This window comes from Chionomys nivalis, chromosome 6, assembly GCF_950005125.1.
Source record: "Chionomys nivalis chromosome 6, mChiNiv1.1, whole genome shotgun sequence".
Classification (NCBI taxonomy): domain Eukaryota; kingdom Metazoa; phylum Chordata; class Mammalia; order Rodentia; family Cricetidae; genus Chionomys; species Chionomys nivalis.
This window is the reverse complement of record NC_080091.1, coordinates 97,341,846-97,360,633: the sequence shown is the minus strand read 5'-3', so window position 1 is coordinate 97,360,633 and position 18,788 is coordinate 97,341,846. Positions and strand designations below refer to the sequence as shown.

The following is an 18,788-nucleotide window of genomic DNA, read 5'->3' as shown; positions in this document are numbered from 1 at the left end:
GATTTGGTAGAGGCTTTAGGGTAGCCTGAGCATGGCAGGAGGGAACAGCTGAAGTGACGCTGTCTCCCCTGATTGTGGTTTAAGCTCAGGGGTGTCAACAGAAGGCTAAGTTCAGGGCGACATGATAGGTACCCCTCGAGTGAACAGCTAAGCCTCAAGAAAGGATGCCTCTGCCTGTAGAGGAGTCAGCATCATATCCAGCTCTGAACTCAGCAAGCCTGAAGCCTTTTCCTTGAGTGAGGAAAACACTGGAGCCATTGGGCTGCCTCCAGGTTGTTTAGGAGTGCTGTGGGGTTTGTTACGGCCAGGGTTGGGGAAGGCAGTTTTATCTCTAACCTTGCTAATGGGGTCCCTACACATTCTCTGTGGGCTCTTGCCAACCAAGCCAACTAGTCAGGGCACAATGCTTAAGTGTCTTTTTCTGAAGAGGTTTTTAAATGATTATTTTCTTGTCCCAGGGTGGTTGGCTTAGGAAGAGGTGGGGTCCCCCTGTAGTAGTGAGGAGCTGTGGGCTGCATCCCACCACCCGGCTAGCTTAACCCCCAAAATAACCACACAGAAACTGTATTCATTTAAATACTGCCTGGCCATTAGCTCTAGCCTCCTATTGGTTAACTCTACATCTTGATTTAACCCATTTCTATTAATCTGTATGTCACCAAAAGGTCGTGGCTTATCGGGAAAGATTCAGCATGTCTGACTCTGGTGACTCCATGGAAGCTCTCTGTCTGCTTTTTCCCAGCATCCAGTTCTGTCTCCCTTCCTATCTAAGCTGCTGTCCTATCAGAAGGCCAAAGCAGTTTCTTTATTCAACCAATGAAAGCAACACACAGACAGAAGAACCTCCTACACCAGCCCCCATTGTCCCTTTCTCTCTTCTCCACACCTTTGATCCTATCACACAATAGCCTAAGTCTAAGGAGAAAGCACATGAAGAGTCACCAAAGACAGAAGGGGTCAGGAGGTGACGACTTGTGTGAATCCCAGTGAGAAAAAAGGAGTAAGGAGCCTGGACCCTGATATTCCTTTCCAAGAGGGTAAGGGAGAGCTGAATTATGTATGTGAGAGAAGAAATTCATATTAAATTCAGCTCTGTTCTACTCAGAGTAGAGGGTGTAATTATAAAATACACCAAAAACTCCGAGATATTTAGTATTCTGAATTTATAACCTTATAAAAAGATAAATTAGATGAGGAAAAATATTTATATATATATGTGTGTGTATATATATATATATATGTATATGTATATGTGTATATATATTCTGTCAGCAAGCCAGGCAGATACTTTAGTCTATTCCTTGGACTTATGTCAGTATTTACTAACTTATTAGTTGACTACATGGAAGAATATATTGAAGATGTCACCTGTAAGATTTGCTTTTTCCAAAAATCTCATGTTTTCAAAGGGTGTTAATGAGGTTAAGATGGCACAGCAAGAGCTGGTCCTTGTGGGGGCATTGCTTGATGTGTCTATTACTCCTGGATTTTATGTAGCTCTCTTTGCTGCCACAGTGTTTATTAAAAGTAATGCATTTGTAAATGGGTATGGAGAACCCTGTGAAATTATTTATATAGATATAAATAACATTTGGCAGGTGCTGAACCCCTTGATCTCTAGGCAGGAATGCTTTGCATACATTATCAATCCTCAAACACTCTGGGGAAGGACGAGACACTCGTTATGGGTAGAGGCAGAAGACAAAGATGGAGGAGGACATGTTTGGCTCATCCTCCCAGGAGATGGAGAGTAATTCTCTTCCCTTGCCCTGTGTACCTTGGCTCACCCACAGGAGCCAGCTGCGTGGCTTTGACATGAAACAATGTTGCCTCTCTCCTGAATGGCCTTTGGTATTCCTATAACTCAGAAGGTTTTGTGAAGGGAGAAGCCACTGCTTCATCTCGTGTCTCCTGAATGAGATGCTAGATTCGTATGATCCCAGAGCCCAAAGGTACCTAAGGGCTTTGCTAACACAGCCCTTTCATTTTTCAAATGAGAAACCTTGGTGATTGACAGGCTGTTATTACAGTTAATTTCTCTGTCCTGTGTCTGAAAGGTGGTATGATCAGAGATGTCTTAGAAACAACTCAGGGATTTTTTTTTTTTTTTTGTAGTAGCAAAAAGCAAGGTCTTGTTTTAGTGAACTGAACTGTCTAGACACTTAGAAATAGGATGTGTTTTCTATGGCCATGTGAGCCTGTGTGTGCCCAATCTCATCTAATCTCAGAAACAAAGCAAGGCTGGACTTGGTGAGAAGGGGCACGGGAGCAGTGGCTCCCTTTTAATAAAATGAACTTGATCACCTGAAGTTGTTTTCTTCAATGGATTTAATATTAGGTGATTTATTAGCTGTTTTAATAGTAATTTGCTCTATTATGATAAAAATTACGGTATCCTATTGGTGAAAAATTGGATGATAGAAAATTGTACAAGCAAAACTAAAATCTTAAGTAGCTCCCGTGTTCTGAATCCATTGCTTTCAGTCTCTTCACTGTTGTTTTGTGTTGCCAGCAGGGGAAATGGCAGATGAGGCAGATAAGCAGATGGGTAGAGAGATGGGTAGATTGCTAATACACAGATGTGTTTCCACACAGGTAGAAACCATGTCGAATGCATGGTTTACATCCCGCCTTTATAGAATAATGTTAGCTTCCTGTCACACTCTTGGAGAACGTTATTCTCTGTTAGTAGCCATTGGGTGGCTTCTCAGTTTTCACTGAAAGAGAGTTTCCACTTTCACTACAGAGAGCAAAGTGCAATCCTTAAACTGGAACCTTTTGGCATGTTATTGATCATTTTCTTCAGATAATTCCTTAAAAGTTAAATTAACAGGAAAAAAGCACCTTAAAAAAAAAAACAATACCCACCAAACAACCAAGCAAAAACAAGATAAACAAAAGCAGAAGAAATTCATGAACTTGTGGGGGAAGGGCCAGGGAGGACTAATCATCTTCCTTTGTTTTTAAAATCTTTAAAATGTTTAGCTGATAAGCAAAACTTGCCTGGATTTAGGTGTTGAGTGTGATGATTTGGTATGCATCTACCCTGTGAAGTGATGTCACAGTCAAGTTAATTAGAATAACCATCACCACTCATGCTGCGCATTAGATCTGGGAATCATCTTCCCTCACAAGAAAAGGGTATCTTTTCTGCAGTATTTACCAGCTCTGCTCTGGATGCTGTCCAGCACAGCTGTATCCAATGCAAGGTCCTTCTGCCTGCCCACATGAACGCTAATTGCCCCTTCAACATGGTACCTTCTGAACCTTTTGAAGCTCCTCGTGAAGGACATACTGTTACATTGTTTTATTTTCCCAGACAAGGAAGCAAGATTGATGTAACTCCATTCCCCAGATAAAAATGCCTGAACCGAGCCCTGGAAGTGTGCAGGCCACTGCTGGAAATGCTCGGCTCTGCCACAGCATGTGTGTGTACTGCTCTCTTGCCTTCCCTGGGTGTCTATCTGGAGGACAGAGTAGTCTGGTTGATAGTGGGCTGAGTTCCAGATCCCTGGATTGCAATGGTTACCTGATACTGTGGTTGTTACAGTTCTAGCCCAGCCTTTTCCTAATTCCTAAACATTAGACTTGGCCTGCTTGCAGAGTGAAGAAGAGCTGACTTGTTTGGGTAAGATAAGGCTCCTTTGTGTATGAGGTGGAAAACTATCTTGGACGCCGGTGTGAAAATCTCCTTTTACAACTCTAGGTGTAATCCCTAGGTTATGTTTCGGGGACTGACTGCCTAGAACGCGTGGTACTTTGATAAAAATCCATATATGATATGTGATGAAGCTCATCCACCATAGCTAGCTTTAAAAGAGGCACATTGGAACAGGTTCCAGGATTGAGGAAACTTCATCAAACTAAATTTGCTATGTATCTTGGGAAGTGCCCCCATCAACCCGTCCTGCACCAGAGACTGGATGCTGGGGTAGCTGTTCTTCTAAGCAGGCAGCACACACATCAGTGCTGACAAACTGGCTCCTTTGCCCTCACACCAAGAATGACTAATTTAGTTACATTGGATACTAACTAAATTTATATTAAGTGCTTAAACCTGGAGAACATGGTAACTAAGCATTCTAGAAATATTCTGTATATGTGGATGGGTACCCTCACTGGAACCATTTATTGCTCTCTAGTTTCTGGGGAAACTGGATATAGTAGGGACCTTCTTTTGGCCCTTCTACATACTTCTAGGAATGGGAGATCAGTGGGGGTGTGTATGTGTTACTATAGGAGAGAGAGAGAGAGAATATAAGTCTGAAGAGGAATGAGAATATGTGGGCTAATCAGGCTTGAAAGTCAAAGAAGGAATCAGATTAGAATGAGATCTATTTAAAGTGATAGAATCCAGGGGCCAGGAGTATAGCTCAGTAGTAGTTGAGTGTGTGCTTAGCATTTCAGAGATCTTGGGTTCAGTCCCCAGCACCTCCCCAATTAAAGACTAGCTTGATAAACGAGGTGCGGTTGCACACATCTGTGTCCCATGGTGCTTGGGAGGCTGAGGCAAGACGATCACTTAAACCAAGGAGTTTGAGGCCAACATAAGTAGCAGTGCGAGCATTTGTCTTGAAATAGATGATAGAGCAATTATGAAAATCCCCCAAAATATGTTTATATACATTTTCCTTTAGGATTCACTATTTCTTCAAATGATGGGTGTGATGGTATGTCATGACAGTCTAGAATTAAGCAAGAGGCAGGTCTCTGGGCATGACTGTGGAGTATTTCCTTGATTGCATTGATGGAGGTGGGAAGCTGCACCCATTGTGAGATCGCTCCCTGGATGGATGCTGGATCACATAGGTGGAGAAAGACCGAGCCAAGGCCTTCATCCATCTCTATGCTCCCTGATTATGCATTTGATGGAACCAAATGCTTCAAGGTCCTGCCATTTTACTTCCTTGCCGTGAATCTGGAGTAAACCCTCGCTTCCTCAAGTTGCTTTGATCAGATATTTTATCTCAGCAACAGGGAAAGAAACTCGAGACAGTGGGATTGGTGTTGTCTTTTCCCTTTTGCATCTTTCTGAAATTTTCAAATACAAAAATCTTGGAGGCAATACGAAGAAAACCCATCTTTAAATTGGTCTCCAGCAGAGAGCACTGCAGTGTCTGCTCAACCTTGCGGGGCTGGTTCAGTCCTTTCCCGCCTTTCCCAAGCTCCACCCTCAGGCTGTACAAGGGTTGTATCTGTTTGGTTGGCAGGAGTCTGGGGTCTACAGCTAACTTTCTCTTTTCTATTTGCCTTGCAGCACGGCACAGAGTGGGCCTCAGCCCCATGCACTGTTTGCTCTTGCATTCATGGAGAGGTGAGGTGTTCCCACCAACAGTGCGCTCCCTTATCGTGTGGACCGCAGGAGCTGGAATTCCTTGCCGAAGGAGCCTGCTGCCCCATCTGTGTGGGAGCAGGAAGTGAGTATCAGCTGGTGGGCAGGGGCCCTCTCTGTCTTTGAGGTTACAGATGACATCTTTTCTCTTGTCTTTCTTGCTTGTTGTGGTTCGGAGATTCTAAAATTCCCTTCCTCCTTGAGCCAAGGTGGTGTGGCCTTAAATTTGGTCGCAAGTGATGCCTCATAGAGTTGGATTGGCACAGATCTTTAGGCTTCATTTTAACTGTGGAATTCTGCCGTTCTCTTTTTTTTTTTTTATTGTTTATTTATTTATTAAAGATTTCTGCCTTCTCCCCGCCACCACCTCCCATTTCCCCCCCCCTCCCCCATCTAGTCCCCCTCCCTCATCATCCCCAAGAGTAATCCGGGTTCCCTGCCCTGTGGGAAGTCCAAGGACCACCCACCTCCATCCAGGTCTAGCAAGGTGAGCATCCAAACTGCCCAGGCTCCCACAAAGCCAGCACGTGCAATAGGATCAAAAATCCATTGCCATTGTTCTTGAGTTTTCAGTAGTCCTCATTGTCCATTATGTTCAGCAAGTCCGGTTTTGTCCCATGCTTTTTCAGACCCAGGCCAGCTGGCCTTGGTGAGTTCCTGATAGAACATCCCCATTATCTCAGTGTGTGGGTGCACCCCTCGCGGTCCTGAGTTCCTTGCTTGTGCTCTGTCTCCTTATTTGCACATTGTAAATAGAGCCTCTGCTTTCATTTCACGGCCGCCCAGACCTGACTAATCTCACAGAAACTATATTGAACAAACACTGTTTGGTCAATGGCTATATCATATTTCTAGCTAGCTCTCATATCTTAAATTAACCCATTTCTTTTTTTTATTTTTTGAAAAAGAAAATAAACTAATTTTTTTCATTATATATACCAATCCAAGTTCCCACTCCCTCTGCTCTTCCCATCCCCTCCACTTATCCCCCACGCCACCCCCATCCACTCCTCAGAGAGGTTAAGGCACATTGCTTTGGGGAAGGTCCAATGCGCTCCCTACTATATCTAGGCTGAGCAAGGTATCCATCCAAAGAGAATGGGTTCCCAAAAAGCCAGTACACGCAGTAGGGAGAAATCCTGGTGCCACTGCCAGTGGCCCCCTCAGTCTGCCCTAGCCATGAAACTGTCACCCACATTCAGAGGGACTAGTTTGGTCCTATGCTTGTTCCTTTCCAGTCCAGCTGGAGTTGGTGAGCTCCCATTAGCTCAGATAGACTGTTTCAGTGGGTGTCCCCATCATGGTCTGGACCTCTTTGCTCATATTTTCATTTTTCCCACTCTTCAACTGGACTTTGGGAGCTCAGTCCAGCGCTCTGATGCCCATTTCTATTAATCTATGTATTGCCACGAGGCTGTGGCTTACTGGTAAGGTTCTGGCGTCTTTCTCCTTTGGCAGCTACATGGCATCTCCCTGACTCCATCCTCTTTCCTCTTCTATCTGTGCTTGGGTTTCCCGCCTTTCTATATTCTGCCCTGCCATAGGCCAATGGCAGTAAAACAGATTCATAGCATACAGAGGGGAACCCACGTCAGCATATTGTACCTTGACTAGCTGCATCTCTATACTTTCTTCCAAAGGAGCAGAGAAACAGTCCTTTTATTGAACTTCATGAGGCCCAGGTCATTACTCCTTCACTCTCGATTGACCAAAGTCCCAGACCTGTTCTTCATGAAGTACTGCTACTTCTGGTTCTGTCATCTGGTCTTTGATGCAATGTCTTTCTCTAAGACAAGCACAAAGTCGGGGAGGGGCTCCCTTCATTATGTTTCCTACAACCTCGCTGAACAGATTACTCCTGCTATTAACTAAGACACCCCGCTTTCTCTCAGCAAGCTGGGGGCACGCTTCCAGACCTGTCCTGTGAACCTATGCTTTCTCCGTGTATCAGTTTCATTATATTTTAGACACATGTGTCCTGTTGCACTTTCATAGGTATTTGTATGGACTTTATTGTACGTAGGAATTATATCATCAGTCTGTCATGCTCTCTGCTGACATGTAGTGATTAGAAAATGATTAAGATGCTTCTTTCATTCCATATTGGTTGAGAGTCATGCCCTTTATATATATATCCCTTGTTTCTTCCCAGTCCCTGGTTATTCTACCTCTGAGGCCTTTTGTTATAGATAGCCATACCAGAGATTTAAAGGCATGTCCAGGAAACCATGGGAGTGGAAAGTCTACTTGTGCATGTCAGGACTCACCGTCAGCACCTTTAAGTAACATAAGCCTGAATGTGAAACCACACAAGCAGCAAGTGGGGGTAGCACAGGATGGTGATGCCTCATTTTCTGGGGTTCACTCTTAAATCTTAGGAGCATTTTTCATTGGTTCTCTATGAGAAAGACATACTTAAGACATTTTTCTTCTAGAGATTAGAGATTCATTCAGGAACAGTTACTTAATGAGTAAAAATGCAACATTTTCCACTCAAAGAGTAAAGGAAGCTTCTACTTTGCCTCTGCGGTCTCTCTGTATGTAAAAATTCTGTATTTTCATCTACTCCTATGGGTCTGCAAACACTCAAGGGTGAGAGGAGCTAACCCTCTCCCCAGCACCCTGCGCCTCCCCCAGAACGTAGTACAGAGAACACATGAACAAATGGCTCCCTCTTGGAACGGAGTTTCCTGAGCAGGTGAAAGGGACTGGTGTATCTGTGTTTGAACTTCCTGCCCAGCTTTCACTCTCCTAAGCCATTGGCCAAAACAACTTCATTCATGAACCAATGAAATCAACACACATACAGAAGGACATCCCTTATCACATGGAGTTGGGGAGTTTGGTTTGAGGTAGTATAGGAGAAGGAAGCTTCTGGAACATGACCAGAGGAGGACAGTCAACTGGGTGCTTTCTCTACCCTCTGAGCAAGCAGGCTTTCACCTTGGCATCTGGCTCCAGAGTCTTTATTGATAAAATCCAATGATTGTGACCCTGGGCCCAGTGCACTCATGCAGTCAGCTTTGAGACCAGCACATGAAATACTCACCTAGCCCTGTGCCTTTGTCCTTCCAGAATCCTGTTCCTACGATGGCCACATATATCAGGACAGAGAGGAGTGGCGACTGAGCCGCTGTGCCAAGTGCGTGTGCAGGAATGGCCTCACCCAGTGCTTCACAGCTCAGTGTCAACCTCTTTTTTGTGACCAGGTAAGGAGGGACTCTCAGAGCCGACTTCTCGCAGGGAACTGCCTGCCAAAGAGTTTGAAGAGTTGGTTTTTTGTTTGTTTGTTTGCTTGTTTGTTTGTTTTGAGATCCTGTTAGGCGCCCATCTGAGATGATTCTTCCCCCTCTTAGAAGCTACGAATAGGTCTGATTACCAGCCATTTAGTCAAATTGCTACACAATGAAACTGAACCTGAGGGCTACAAGTAAGGAAGCCTCCAGCTTGAAATACAGATGTTCTAAAAAAAAAAGTAAGGCTAAACATCTGGAAAGCTGGGTAAAAAGATGAAGTTTGTTACTTTTCTCCCATGTTTAGGTATAGTTTGCTTTTTTAAAGACCTAGGCATGCCTTTGAACATGATTATCCAGATGTACACCATTTAATTTAGGATAGTGACTCAAGTTCCCAAAGTGTTTTCTCAGGGGGTGTTCACGACAGAGGGATCATCTTCATTTAATGCTGATCCAATTTTCAAAACATTAGGCTGTTCACACAAATCTAGAGGAGAGACTCCGTTGTCAATATATGTGGCTCAGGCCGTGTTTTATAGTTTTCTCCTCTTCCAGAGGCTCCTGAGGACGTGCCAGGAAAGCTGACAGATAACTGTGAGAGGAGTTTTGCCTCCAGTGGAAAAATAGTTCATTTTTTGATCCAAGGAAAAGCTGGAAACCAAGATTTAGCTGCTACAGAGTAGCACTTTGTGTCAAATAAAACAAAATCAATAACATGGCATATTGTGACAATTGGGCAATACTTTAAAGGCAGACGAAAGGCAATTAGCCATGAAATGCTAAGTGCCAAATCTAGGGAAATGTATCTAATTGAAAGACTGGATTCTAGTACCAAAGTTGAGCTCTGGAACATTTCTAACCCGTTTAAGGATTTCCATGACTTATGAAGTTCACTTGTTCATTTGTTTGCTTCTGTTTTAATTATAGCAGGAGTTTTTCCCACTAGTTAAGGAAAGCTTGGGAAAGGCAGAAAGCAGAACAAAAATAATCCCTGATGCTTGATTTCTTTCTTTGGCAATTTGTCCCAGTCCTGATAGACAATCGAGACTCACGCTTTTTTTTTTTTTTTTTTTTGGATGCTGATGATCACATTCAAAAAGTTGGTGATTATCCACAGAAAAAGAGAAGTTGTATTCCCTCGATGAAATAATGAATTCAAACGGAACTTTCTCCTCTCCCCTTTTGTCCAGATACCCTGTCAGCTGAACCACAACCCTGTCACCTTTATCATCACTCACTAAAATGATCTTTGCAGTCTGATGAGATGTGATCCTGGCAATATTTAGTTGGTTACTATGCTGCAGGGCATCTATCTATGCCAGGGCCTCAAGTATCTGGGGCAGGTGCCCCATTCCTGAGCCACATCCTCAGCCCACCCGCAGGGTTGTTTTGGTTTGAATACCACAAATTTCTCATACTATTGATTAACATAAGTCATTTGAGCTTCATCTTTAGGTATCTTTACCAAGAGATCATTTGTATGACCTCCAAGCTTTCACGCACTTGAGAAACATTTTCTTGCTTCCTGTCTCCATCAAAGGCAATTTGGAGTCTGAACCGAGAGGGCTGAAGACTCATTTCCACTGGATTTTGGGTTTCCACTGTCACAGAGAAGTCGGAGGCCTCTCTTTTCCCTGCTTTGGCCCTTGTTGCAAGACATACAGCCTTTCCCTTACTCTGTTCTTATTCAAAGTGCCCGCCCTTAACCACCTTCTGGTCTCAGGTTTGGGGCTTTGTTTGAGAAGAGGATTTAGGGGAGGCATTTCTTACTTCAATACCCCTCCCCTGAGGACCAAGGCATTTTCTTTTCTTTAGTTCTCTTGTAAGGTGCCTCATTTCTAGTCTGTAATTTACAACTAGGATTGCAATGATGTATTCTTGTAGGATGGTTTTAAACCCTTGTAATTCAAACACCTTCCGGGATGTTTCTCGGTGAAATACTGTTTGGAAAAACCCATTCCCCATGTATGAGAGCTGTCTGCCAAAGATACAAGGCCCTGGGCCACTCAAACTAGGGAGACAGATTCATGATCATACAGAGTGGAGTTCGCTGAGGACTTACAGACAGATTGTATCTTGGATTTTAAAGATGGATGGGTTCCTACTTGCTGAGGCAGGAGGAGGTTACCTGCTTGTGAGCCTAAATGGCTGTGGGCCATACCAGGATGTACGTAGCCTTTCTCTAAACCCATCAATGTATCAGACATCAGAGGTCAGCACACATGCTTGGGGAATCGGATGATGATGTCTGATGGGGTCTGAGATGCATGCCAAGTTCATCTGGTGAACAGGCTGGTAGAATAACAATATCGCTATGACTGTTGTCAATCTGAAGCTTCCCGTGTAGCTTTTCTTATATCTTGCCTTTAATATAGAGCCTTTTCTTACTGTGCTCCAGTGTTTTGATGTTTTTATTTTTTCACGTTTGGCTTTAGGGAACCACTTTGGTTCCAATTTTTGTTTCTTTAGAAATATCTCTGACTCTCTCCTTGCTCTACTCTTTCTCAGTCATTTTCTTATTTGCTACTCAGTCTCTCTCTGTAGCTTTGAGGAGATCTTGTTTTTATATCTGCTGTTTCCAGAACTGCAGATGCAGAGATGGGAGAAGAACAGAAACAAAGACTTCGTTTGTTGTCCCATTTGTCGCTTTTAGATCACGCTGTCTCTTCTTGCACAGCCCCCTACCCTCCCACCCCCACCATCCACTCTCATCAGACCCTACCATAAGAGGCTGGCATATTCCAGTAATAGAGGTCATCTTAGTAGACACAAGGCTCCAAGTTCAATTCCCAGCACAAGAAAAAAATAAATGGAAGAACAAACCCAAAGAGAAAAGAGAAATAAGAGAAGTGTGTTTCTTCGGATCTTTCCCCCTTAATGAGTATTGTGGAGTCAATTAAAACAATACATTTTCACGCTCTGCTTTGATTGTTATATAGCTCTCAGTAAACAGCCTTGAAGTCAAAGTGAATAGGAGATCTTTCATTTTCTTATAATTCTTTTTTTGGGGTTTTCTCCCCACATCCAGTTTTTCATTCTTGCTCAGGAGAAATCTTTCTTCATTCCCTGCCCTCATGCTACAATAATAGTGGCCTTTCCCCACATGGTCCGTTGGATGCGTGGCCAGGCGCTCAGCACTCGGCTGGGATCCACTTTCACATGGTCTCGCCGTGCTGTGTGTTGAGTGAGATAAGATCTTTCCCATTTCCGCTGCCTGATCCGCTCACCTTCTGAACACAAGAAGCAAACCGTCATCTCCGGTGTGCACTGCCGTCCCCAGGGCCTTTTCCGTTCCTTTGACATTTAGCCACCCAGGTTCTTAATCACTTTCTGTGACCCCTTGACACCCCTTCCTATTATGTTGTGTTGTTGATATTATGGGCTCTGACTAGATGTAGAAAGATATGAAGGGCTGAGAGCCTGTGCCTGGCACTCTGCCTGCCTCGTTTGGCAGTCGGTGAGGACTGAGCCCTGATCCGGAAAGACTGGCTTTGGGGAGAAGTGTAGGGCTCTCATTTGTGCTCCTTCTTAAACAGCAAGACAAGGCCACACAGCGTCTTACAGTGGTGGGCTTCCCAGCAACGAGGGGAAGATGACTGTCAGTTCTACTTTATTTGTGGTGACATCTCTCTGGTATCCTCCAGTGTACTGTGATAGAAAAGTGTTTTGTCAAGACTCTCCCATGGTGCACTGTAAACTTCATTATCATAAGACTCTTTATTTAGGGACAGCCATAATTCGATATAGCCTTCCTGGTAACTCTGCCTTCCCAAATGTAATCACATTCACCATATTTTATAGTACTGAATCTTTGCAGTTATGGAGGATATCATATTATCCAGAGCATATATCTTTCTGCAGAGGGCAGGATTGAGTAGTTTCAGCTTTGTGTGCAATACAGTTAAAATAACTGTTCAAGCTCTGCCATTGTAGCATAAAGATGATAGATAACATATAGGTATATGGGTGCGTGGTGATAATCCAATAAAGCTTTATTTATAAAAATAGGTGGTAAGATGGACATGGTTTACAGTCCATACTTTACTGGCCCAAGTTCAGCCCTGTATTTGAAAAGAGTATCTGAAAGCCAGAAAAATATATGTTAAAGTCTTTGTAGTGGTTATATTTGTCCCGTGTTTTAAGAAAGACTGACACAGGGATTGGGGAGGTGGTTCAGTGAGGTGGTTCAGTGGTTAGAGCACTTCCTGTTTTCTAAAAGCAAAGGATCTAAGTTTGGGTCTCAGCACCTCTAGCTCCAGAGGTTCAAAAGCTTAATGTTGGCCTCTGTGGATAACCACACACACACATGTGCACACATATGTAGACACATATGCATGAACAATAAAATAAACATTTTCAAAAGACTTAACACTGAGTCTACTTAAGACAGAGAATGAGCAAGGCTTAGTTCATTTCTTTACTGCAGCAAAGTTACTGGATTGTGCGACTCAATGTATCCACTACTTTACTTCATCAGCCAAAATTTCCTTGAAGAACTCTGAAATCAAGACATTCTCAGTTTTCTTGTTGCCTATCCCATTTTCACGCATTCTGTTGGCCATCCATGATCATAATACTTTACGTATAGACTAATAAGATATCTCCACAAGGAAAAGAGCTGCTGTTTTAATACCAGTGGTTTAAGCATTTGCAATAGACCTATCAAGTAGTGATGCAGAAACTTGAATCGCAACGTGTAACTGTTAACTGATTGTGGAGGTGTATTCCTGGAACTTTCGATGAGAAGTTGACATGATAAGACCCTGTCTCTTCTATCCTAGCTATGCTGTACTTGTTCTTCCAGAAGGAATACCAAAGTAACTATGGTAGTAAAGCCTTCTATACTATCTCCTTGTAAGACAAAGTGGAGGCACTGTTCTAGAAGGTTCTCTCTTCTGTGTAGCATGTATCACTTCTTAGTCTTGACAACTTAGGTTGTTCTCATCCTTCTTCCCCTTTTAATTGATCCTCTCTCCTGCTATTGAAGAAGGCTGTGGGGATCAGTGGGAAGCTGACTGTGTCGGTTAGGAGGATGCGGTTGCTGTGACAACAGGGATAAGTACCTGACTCTTCTGTGGTAGTGGTTATTGTAGAGTTGAAGATGGAGAGAAAGGGCATTGGGAATGGTTCTTCAGCACAGGGTCTCTGTCACATTTCTCTACACTGGCTATTCTAAGATTTTTAAAGGGTGATTGACTCTTACTTGTGTTAAGAACATCCCCAACACACCTGCATAAACTTATGGATTCACCCCAATGCACCTAGATACAAATATGGATTAATATCAAGGTGTAGAAGAATAGTAAAACAGTTGATTAAGAAAGGGGCTGCCTTTGCCCTTGGGTTTAGATGCGGGTCAGGAGTGCACATATTCTTAAGTGTTAATGTGGTCGGGGCTCTGGAGTTTTGTTTCAACCATTTACCATGAGTAGTCAGCCATATAACCTTATGTAACTTATACAGCTTGTCTACTGTTAGTGTTCTCACTTCAGGCTGGAACAAGACTACCTACCTCATACAGGAATTAGGATATGCCTGGTGAGGACTAATATTGTTTGATTTTTATAGTATTTGTGCTTTGATAGGTGTTAGTAAAAGGTGGGGCTTGCACACTCTTCCTAAGGTTCCGACTGACCTTGAAAGACTGATGCCTGCTGGAGCCCTGGGGTGCAGATGAATGCTGGATGACAGGAACTGCTGTCCCATGTGTTTGCTGTGAAGTAGATTTTTCCTATGGACGTGAATTTCATTAATCCTTTCTTTTGGTGGCTTGTCCCTTGTCGGGTGTCAAGGATGAAATCGTCGTCCGAGTCCCTGGAAAATGCTGTCCTCAGTGCTCAGCACGATCCTGTTCTGCAGCTGGCCAAGTGTATGAGGTAACCTCTGTGTGCCCCACATGGGTGTGTTGACATATGTTCTCACACTTCTGCCCCATGCCTTCCAACCACAGAACCTCCCAACCTTCCTCTCTGACTCATTGCCAGGATTAGTTACTCAGTACACAAATGGCTTTTATGAAAATGGCCCTTATGAAAAAAATTAAGCTAAAAAGGATTATAAATATGAAAGAATGTGCTGACAAGCAGAACCCAGTTCGTGAACCTTAGGAAAGCTTACTGTTCACACGCATGCTGAAGAGAAGAGGGGGCTGTCTTTTGTCGCCAACTGTTTATGCTGTTTCCAGCCTCTGGAGATGTTTGTTTAGTTGGATTTTATACACTGATACCCAATGACACCTAGGCCTATATAGGAAGAAACATGAGGATGGCAGAGTAGACAGGTCGGGTTCATTGAGAGATTAAAGGTTGAGAAAACTGGAAGTTGAATGTTGCTATTGAAACAGTCTAGACAACCAGGCCTAACCTGTAGTATGTAGTAACCTGTAGTAGCCAGCAAATCGAGGGAATGAATAAATGTTCTGTCTTCGGAGTGCTCAGGTACACCAAAGTCACATTGTTCTGAAGCAGAACATGGAGGCAAAACAAAGTCAGCTTATTTTCTTGCTTGTTCCCTGCTCTAAGGAAAGGAAATAGAAACTGGGATTGTGGCAATAAGGGGAATCTGGAATGAGAGTCCCACTAATTCTAGATGCTTCTCTTGAGATCGGAATGAAATAACTAGTTGGAAAAGGATGTTCAAATTAAGGTTTGTTTTATTGTGTGTGTGTGTGTTTCTGTGTGTGTCCTCAGATGTGCACCGTGTGCATACAAGTTTTTTTTTTTTTTTTTTTTATTTTTATTTTTCGAGACAGGGTTTCTCCATGGCTTTGGAGCCTGTCCTGGAACTAGCTCTTCTAGACCAGGCTGGCCTCGAACTCACAGAGATCTGCCTGCCTCTGCCTCCCGAGTGCTGGGATTAAGCCACCACCGCCCGGCATACCTCAAGTTTTGAAGTACCAAAGAGGACATTGGATCCCTGTAACTAGAGTTATAGGCAGTTGTGATCCACTGTGTGGGTGCTGGGAACCGAACTGCGGTCCTCTGCAAAAGCAGCCAGTGCTTCGAGTCACCAAGCCTTCTCTCCAGCAGTGGGGAACTCTTTGTGTGTGCTGTGTGTATACTGCTTGGCACAGTGGTCTCATTTGGTGTTTTCATTGGGCAGGTTTGTGTGAGGTTAATTTTCTTTGAGAGACGAGTTTTGAAACTGTTTGATATGTTTGGTTGCAATTCTCAGAAATGCCCCAGTAAAAGTAACTAAAATGGCAACATTGTAGACAACAAGATGTCCCAAGAGGGAGGGGTCTCCAGGGTCGATCAGTTCAGGTCTCTGTGTTGTCCCCATGCGAATATTTGCCCTAATCATGTCTCCTTGTCCCCCTGGATGACCTTTTATTGCCAGGAAGTCAATGCTCACACATGTATTGCTACTGCTTGGTGAAAGAAATACTTTGTTAGAGAATAATTTCTTTGACCTTTAATATTTGAGCAAATCTAGGACTCCCATACCCTAGCTGCAAGGGAAGCTGAGAAAATAATTTTTTATCAGAGACTCCTGGCAAGGAAGACCTAAGGAATAAGAAACTGACCAATAGGGTCTTCCTAAGTCCTCTAAGTGACCCTCAGCAGATTATATCCATGTAATCCAAATGCAAATTTATTTGAATATTCATTGACTTTTCTCTTACAGGCCACTTCTACCTAAGTAATCTCAGGAATACATTATATGTGACTACATTAAAAAATGTAATGTAAAAGTATGTTGCGCTTCTGTTTGACGCATGTGGCCTTTGACGTGCTGTTCTCCCTTTTCCTTCCTCAGCACGGTGAACAGTGGAAAGAAGACGCCTGCACCCTGTGCGTGTGTGACCAGGGAGAGGTCAGGTGTCACAAACAGGCCTGCCCTCCGCTGAAATGTGAAAAGGTATTTGAAAGTGTGTGGCTTGCTCTTCTAAGCTTGATTCTGGACCATTTTAGAAAGGCATTTCTTAGTGTACTGTGTCCTTTGATAGAATCAAAAGCCTTAAAGAATGTGGAATGTTATACAAAGATATAAAGGGCCTGCCTCCCAACAGGAGAGCTGAGGTGGGAAATGCTTCCCCTGGGCCAGCAGGGGTTGTGTTACACAAGGCCAATGTTCTGTGTCTCTCTCCCACCTGATGACTGGAAGCTCCATTGTCTCCGAGGGACTGTCCCTTCCCTCACCGTTCTCTGTCTCCTCAGGGTCAAAGCAGAGCCCGGCCTCACGGGCACTGCTGTGAAGAATGTGTGTCTCCTGCCAGAAGCTGCTTGGCTGGTGGGATCCTGCGGTACCCAGATGAAATGTGGAAAGGCTCGGCCTGTGAGTTCTGCGTGTGTGACCAGGGCCAAGTGACCTGCCAGATGGGAGAGTGTGCCAAGGTGGCCTGTGGCCTGGTAAGATGTGACAGCATTTCCATTTGTGCGGTGGCAGCTCCTTCCAGCAGTTGGTGGGTGTTCCTTCTTTCCTGGCAGCAGAAGGGATGCCAGGCTGATGGCTCACTCTTCCAGGGGCCTCGTAGCACAGAGATGCTGGGGAGGGAAGTGAATGTCACTGACGGTTCCGACCACCTTGGAGCAGTCCCTGGAGCTTTTGTCTATCGGTGCATCTGGTCAGATTAGAAGAGCGGAGCCAGAGGCGTAAAGGGAAGGACATGATGTGGGACATTAGCCTGTCATTTGGTGCAGCTGGACCTCATCACTAGTGGACTGCCGTGTTTGGTCTGCAGGTGTACCCAGCAGGGCTCTTTCTGCAAGCCCATTGGCTGCATTTAGTAGAAAACACCCGTGAGCCCTCCTGTGGACTGGGAAATAAAATAAAATGTTTTTTCTTCCTTCCTTCCTTCCTTCCTTCCTTCCTTCCTTCCTTCCTTCCTTCCTTCCTTCCTTCCTCCCTCCCTCCCTCCCTCCCTCCCTCCCTCCCTCCCTCCCTCCCTCCCTCCTTCCCTCCTTTCCTCCCTCCTTCTCTCCCTCCTCCCTTTCTCCCTCCTTCTCTCCCTCCCCCTCCCTCTCTCTCTCTCTTGCTCTCTCTCACTCTTTTAAGGAAGGAGCAAGGGGGAGCTCATAAACAATGAACTCTGCTGACCTCTGTTGACTTCTGCTATCCACAGAATTTCTAGCCACTTCTCACATAGCAACCTCTTTCTTGACTTCAGATGTATATTTTAGGGAAATTACCCCCCCCCCCTTTGAACTCAATTTTGACCCATGACTTTAAAAAAGAAGATGCTTTTAAAGTTCCCTCCTCCTCTTGCTGCTCCCATCCGCCCCTCCAGTTTCCCTCAGGGTTGTGAACTTGAGCCTTTACAGAGATCTGAAGCATAGCCATCAGTGAAGGCATTTTTCCCCCTGGTTCCTCTCCTCCACTTCTCAGCTCCTCCCAGCACTGGGCCTACGGAGGAGCAAGCTTCCTAACAAGGCTGTCATTTACAGCTTGTTTTTGACTTTGCCTCCTGAATCTAGATCTTGGCCAAGCTGAAGCATACTTGGGCAGAAAGGGCCTCGCCTTCTCTTAGATGTATTCACCCCCATACACCTTTTCATTTTTTTTTTTCCTGATGTGAGGGGAGTCTGAATGGTTGGAACGAGTTGAGAAGAGGCTCAACGAGGGCCATCTCCCTCCTCTGCCATCTTCCCTCTGCATCTAAGGATGCTGGGTCATTCTTCAAGGTTTAGTTTGTTGACTACTCCAGGGTTTTTGAAAAATGTGGAGAGGTGACCCTGGTAGGCTGGGTTTCTCAGACACCGCTTGTTAGTCCCCCTCACAGGCAGGAGGATAGCTCACTTCTCCTCTGGTAGCACCCGTCTATGTGTCTGCTGGCCCACTTGGGGTAGGGTGACACCTTATTGTGGGGGCATAAGCTAGGCTTTCCTTGGGCCTTTAAGGGAAACGAGGAGGGGCTGTCAGGGTTGAGAGTGCCTGGCTTCTCCAGTCATTCTCATCCTCTGTCGGCCGTGGCCTCGTGGACTGAGGACTTGAAGCCTAGAGCCCATTTCTCCGGTCTTTAGTCTCTTCCAGAGTGTTCATGTACCCCAGTTTGTGTCCACTAGTATATTCTAAGCTGGAAACACTGCCAGTAGTAAAATTTTAACCAAAATAGAATCGTAGGAAGAAAAGAATACTCCCAGACCTTTTTCAGACACCATAATTCTGGAATTAGCTTTGGTTAATGGTCTCGTTAAGGTCTGGTTATCCTAATAGCTTCTTAATTTCTGCTGTGCTTGTATCACTGGTGATAAAAAGATGAAAAAGGCATCCCATGACCT

At 44.3% G+C, this 18,788-nt stretch overlaps 1 protein-coding gene across 1 annotated transcript in view; it reads left to right on the top strand.

Moving 5' to 3' along the window:
• The window catches only part of Fras1 (Fraser extracellular matrix complex subunit 1), a 350,600-nt gene that overhangs the window by 110,873 nt on the left and 220,939 nt on the right, over window positions 1-18,788 (top strand). The window contains exons 4-8 of the mRNA XM_057772897.1: window positions 5,258-5,417; window positions 8,408-8,541; window positions 14,361-14,444; window positions 16,327-16,428; window positions 16,728-16,919. Of these exons, the coding sequence (XP_057628880.1) occupies window positions 5,258-5,417; window positions 8,408-8,541; window positions 14,361-14,444; window positions 16,327-16,428; window positions 16,728-16,919 (672 nt within the window). The remainder of the gene's footprint in view (window positions 1-5,257; window positions 5,418-8,407; window positions 8,542-14,360; window positions 14,445-16,326; window positions 16,429-16,727; window positions 16,920-18,788) is intronic.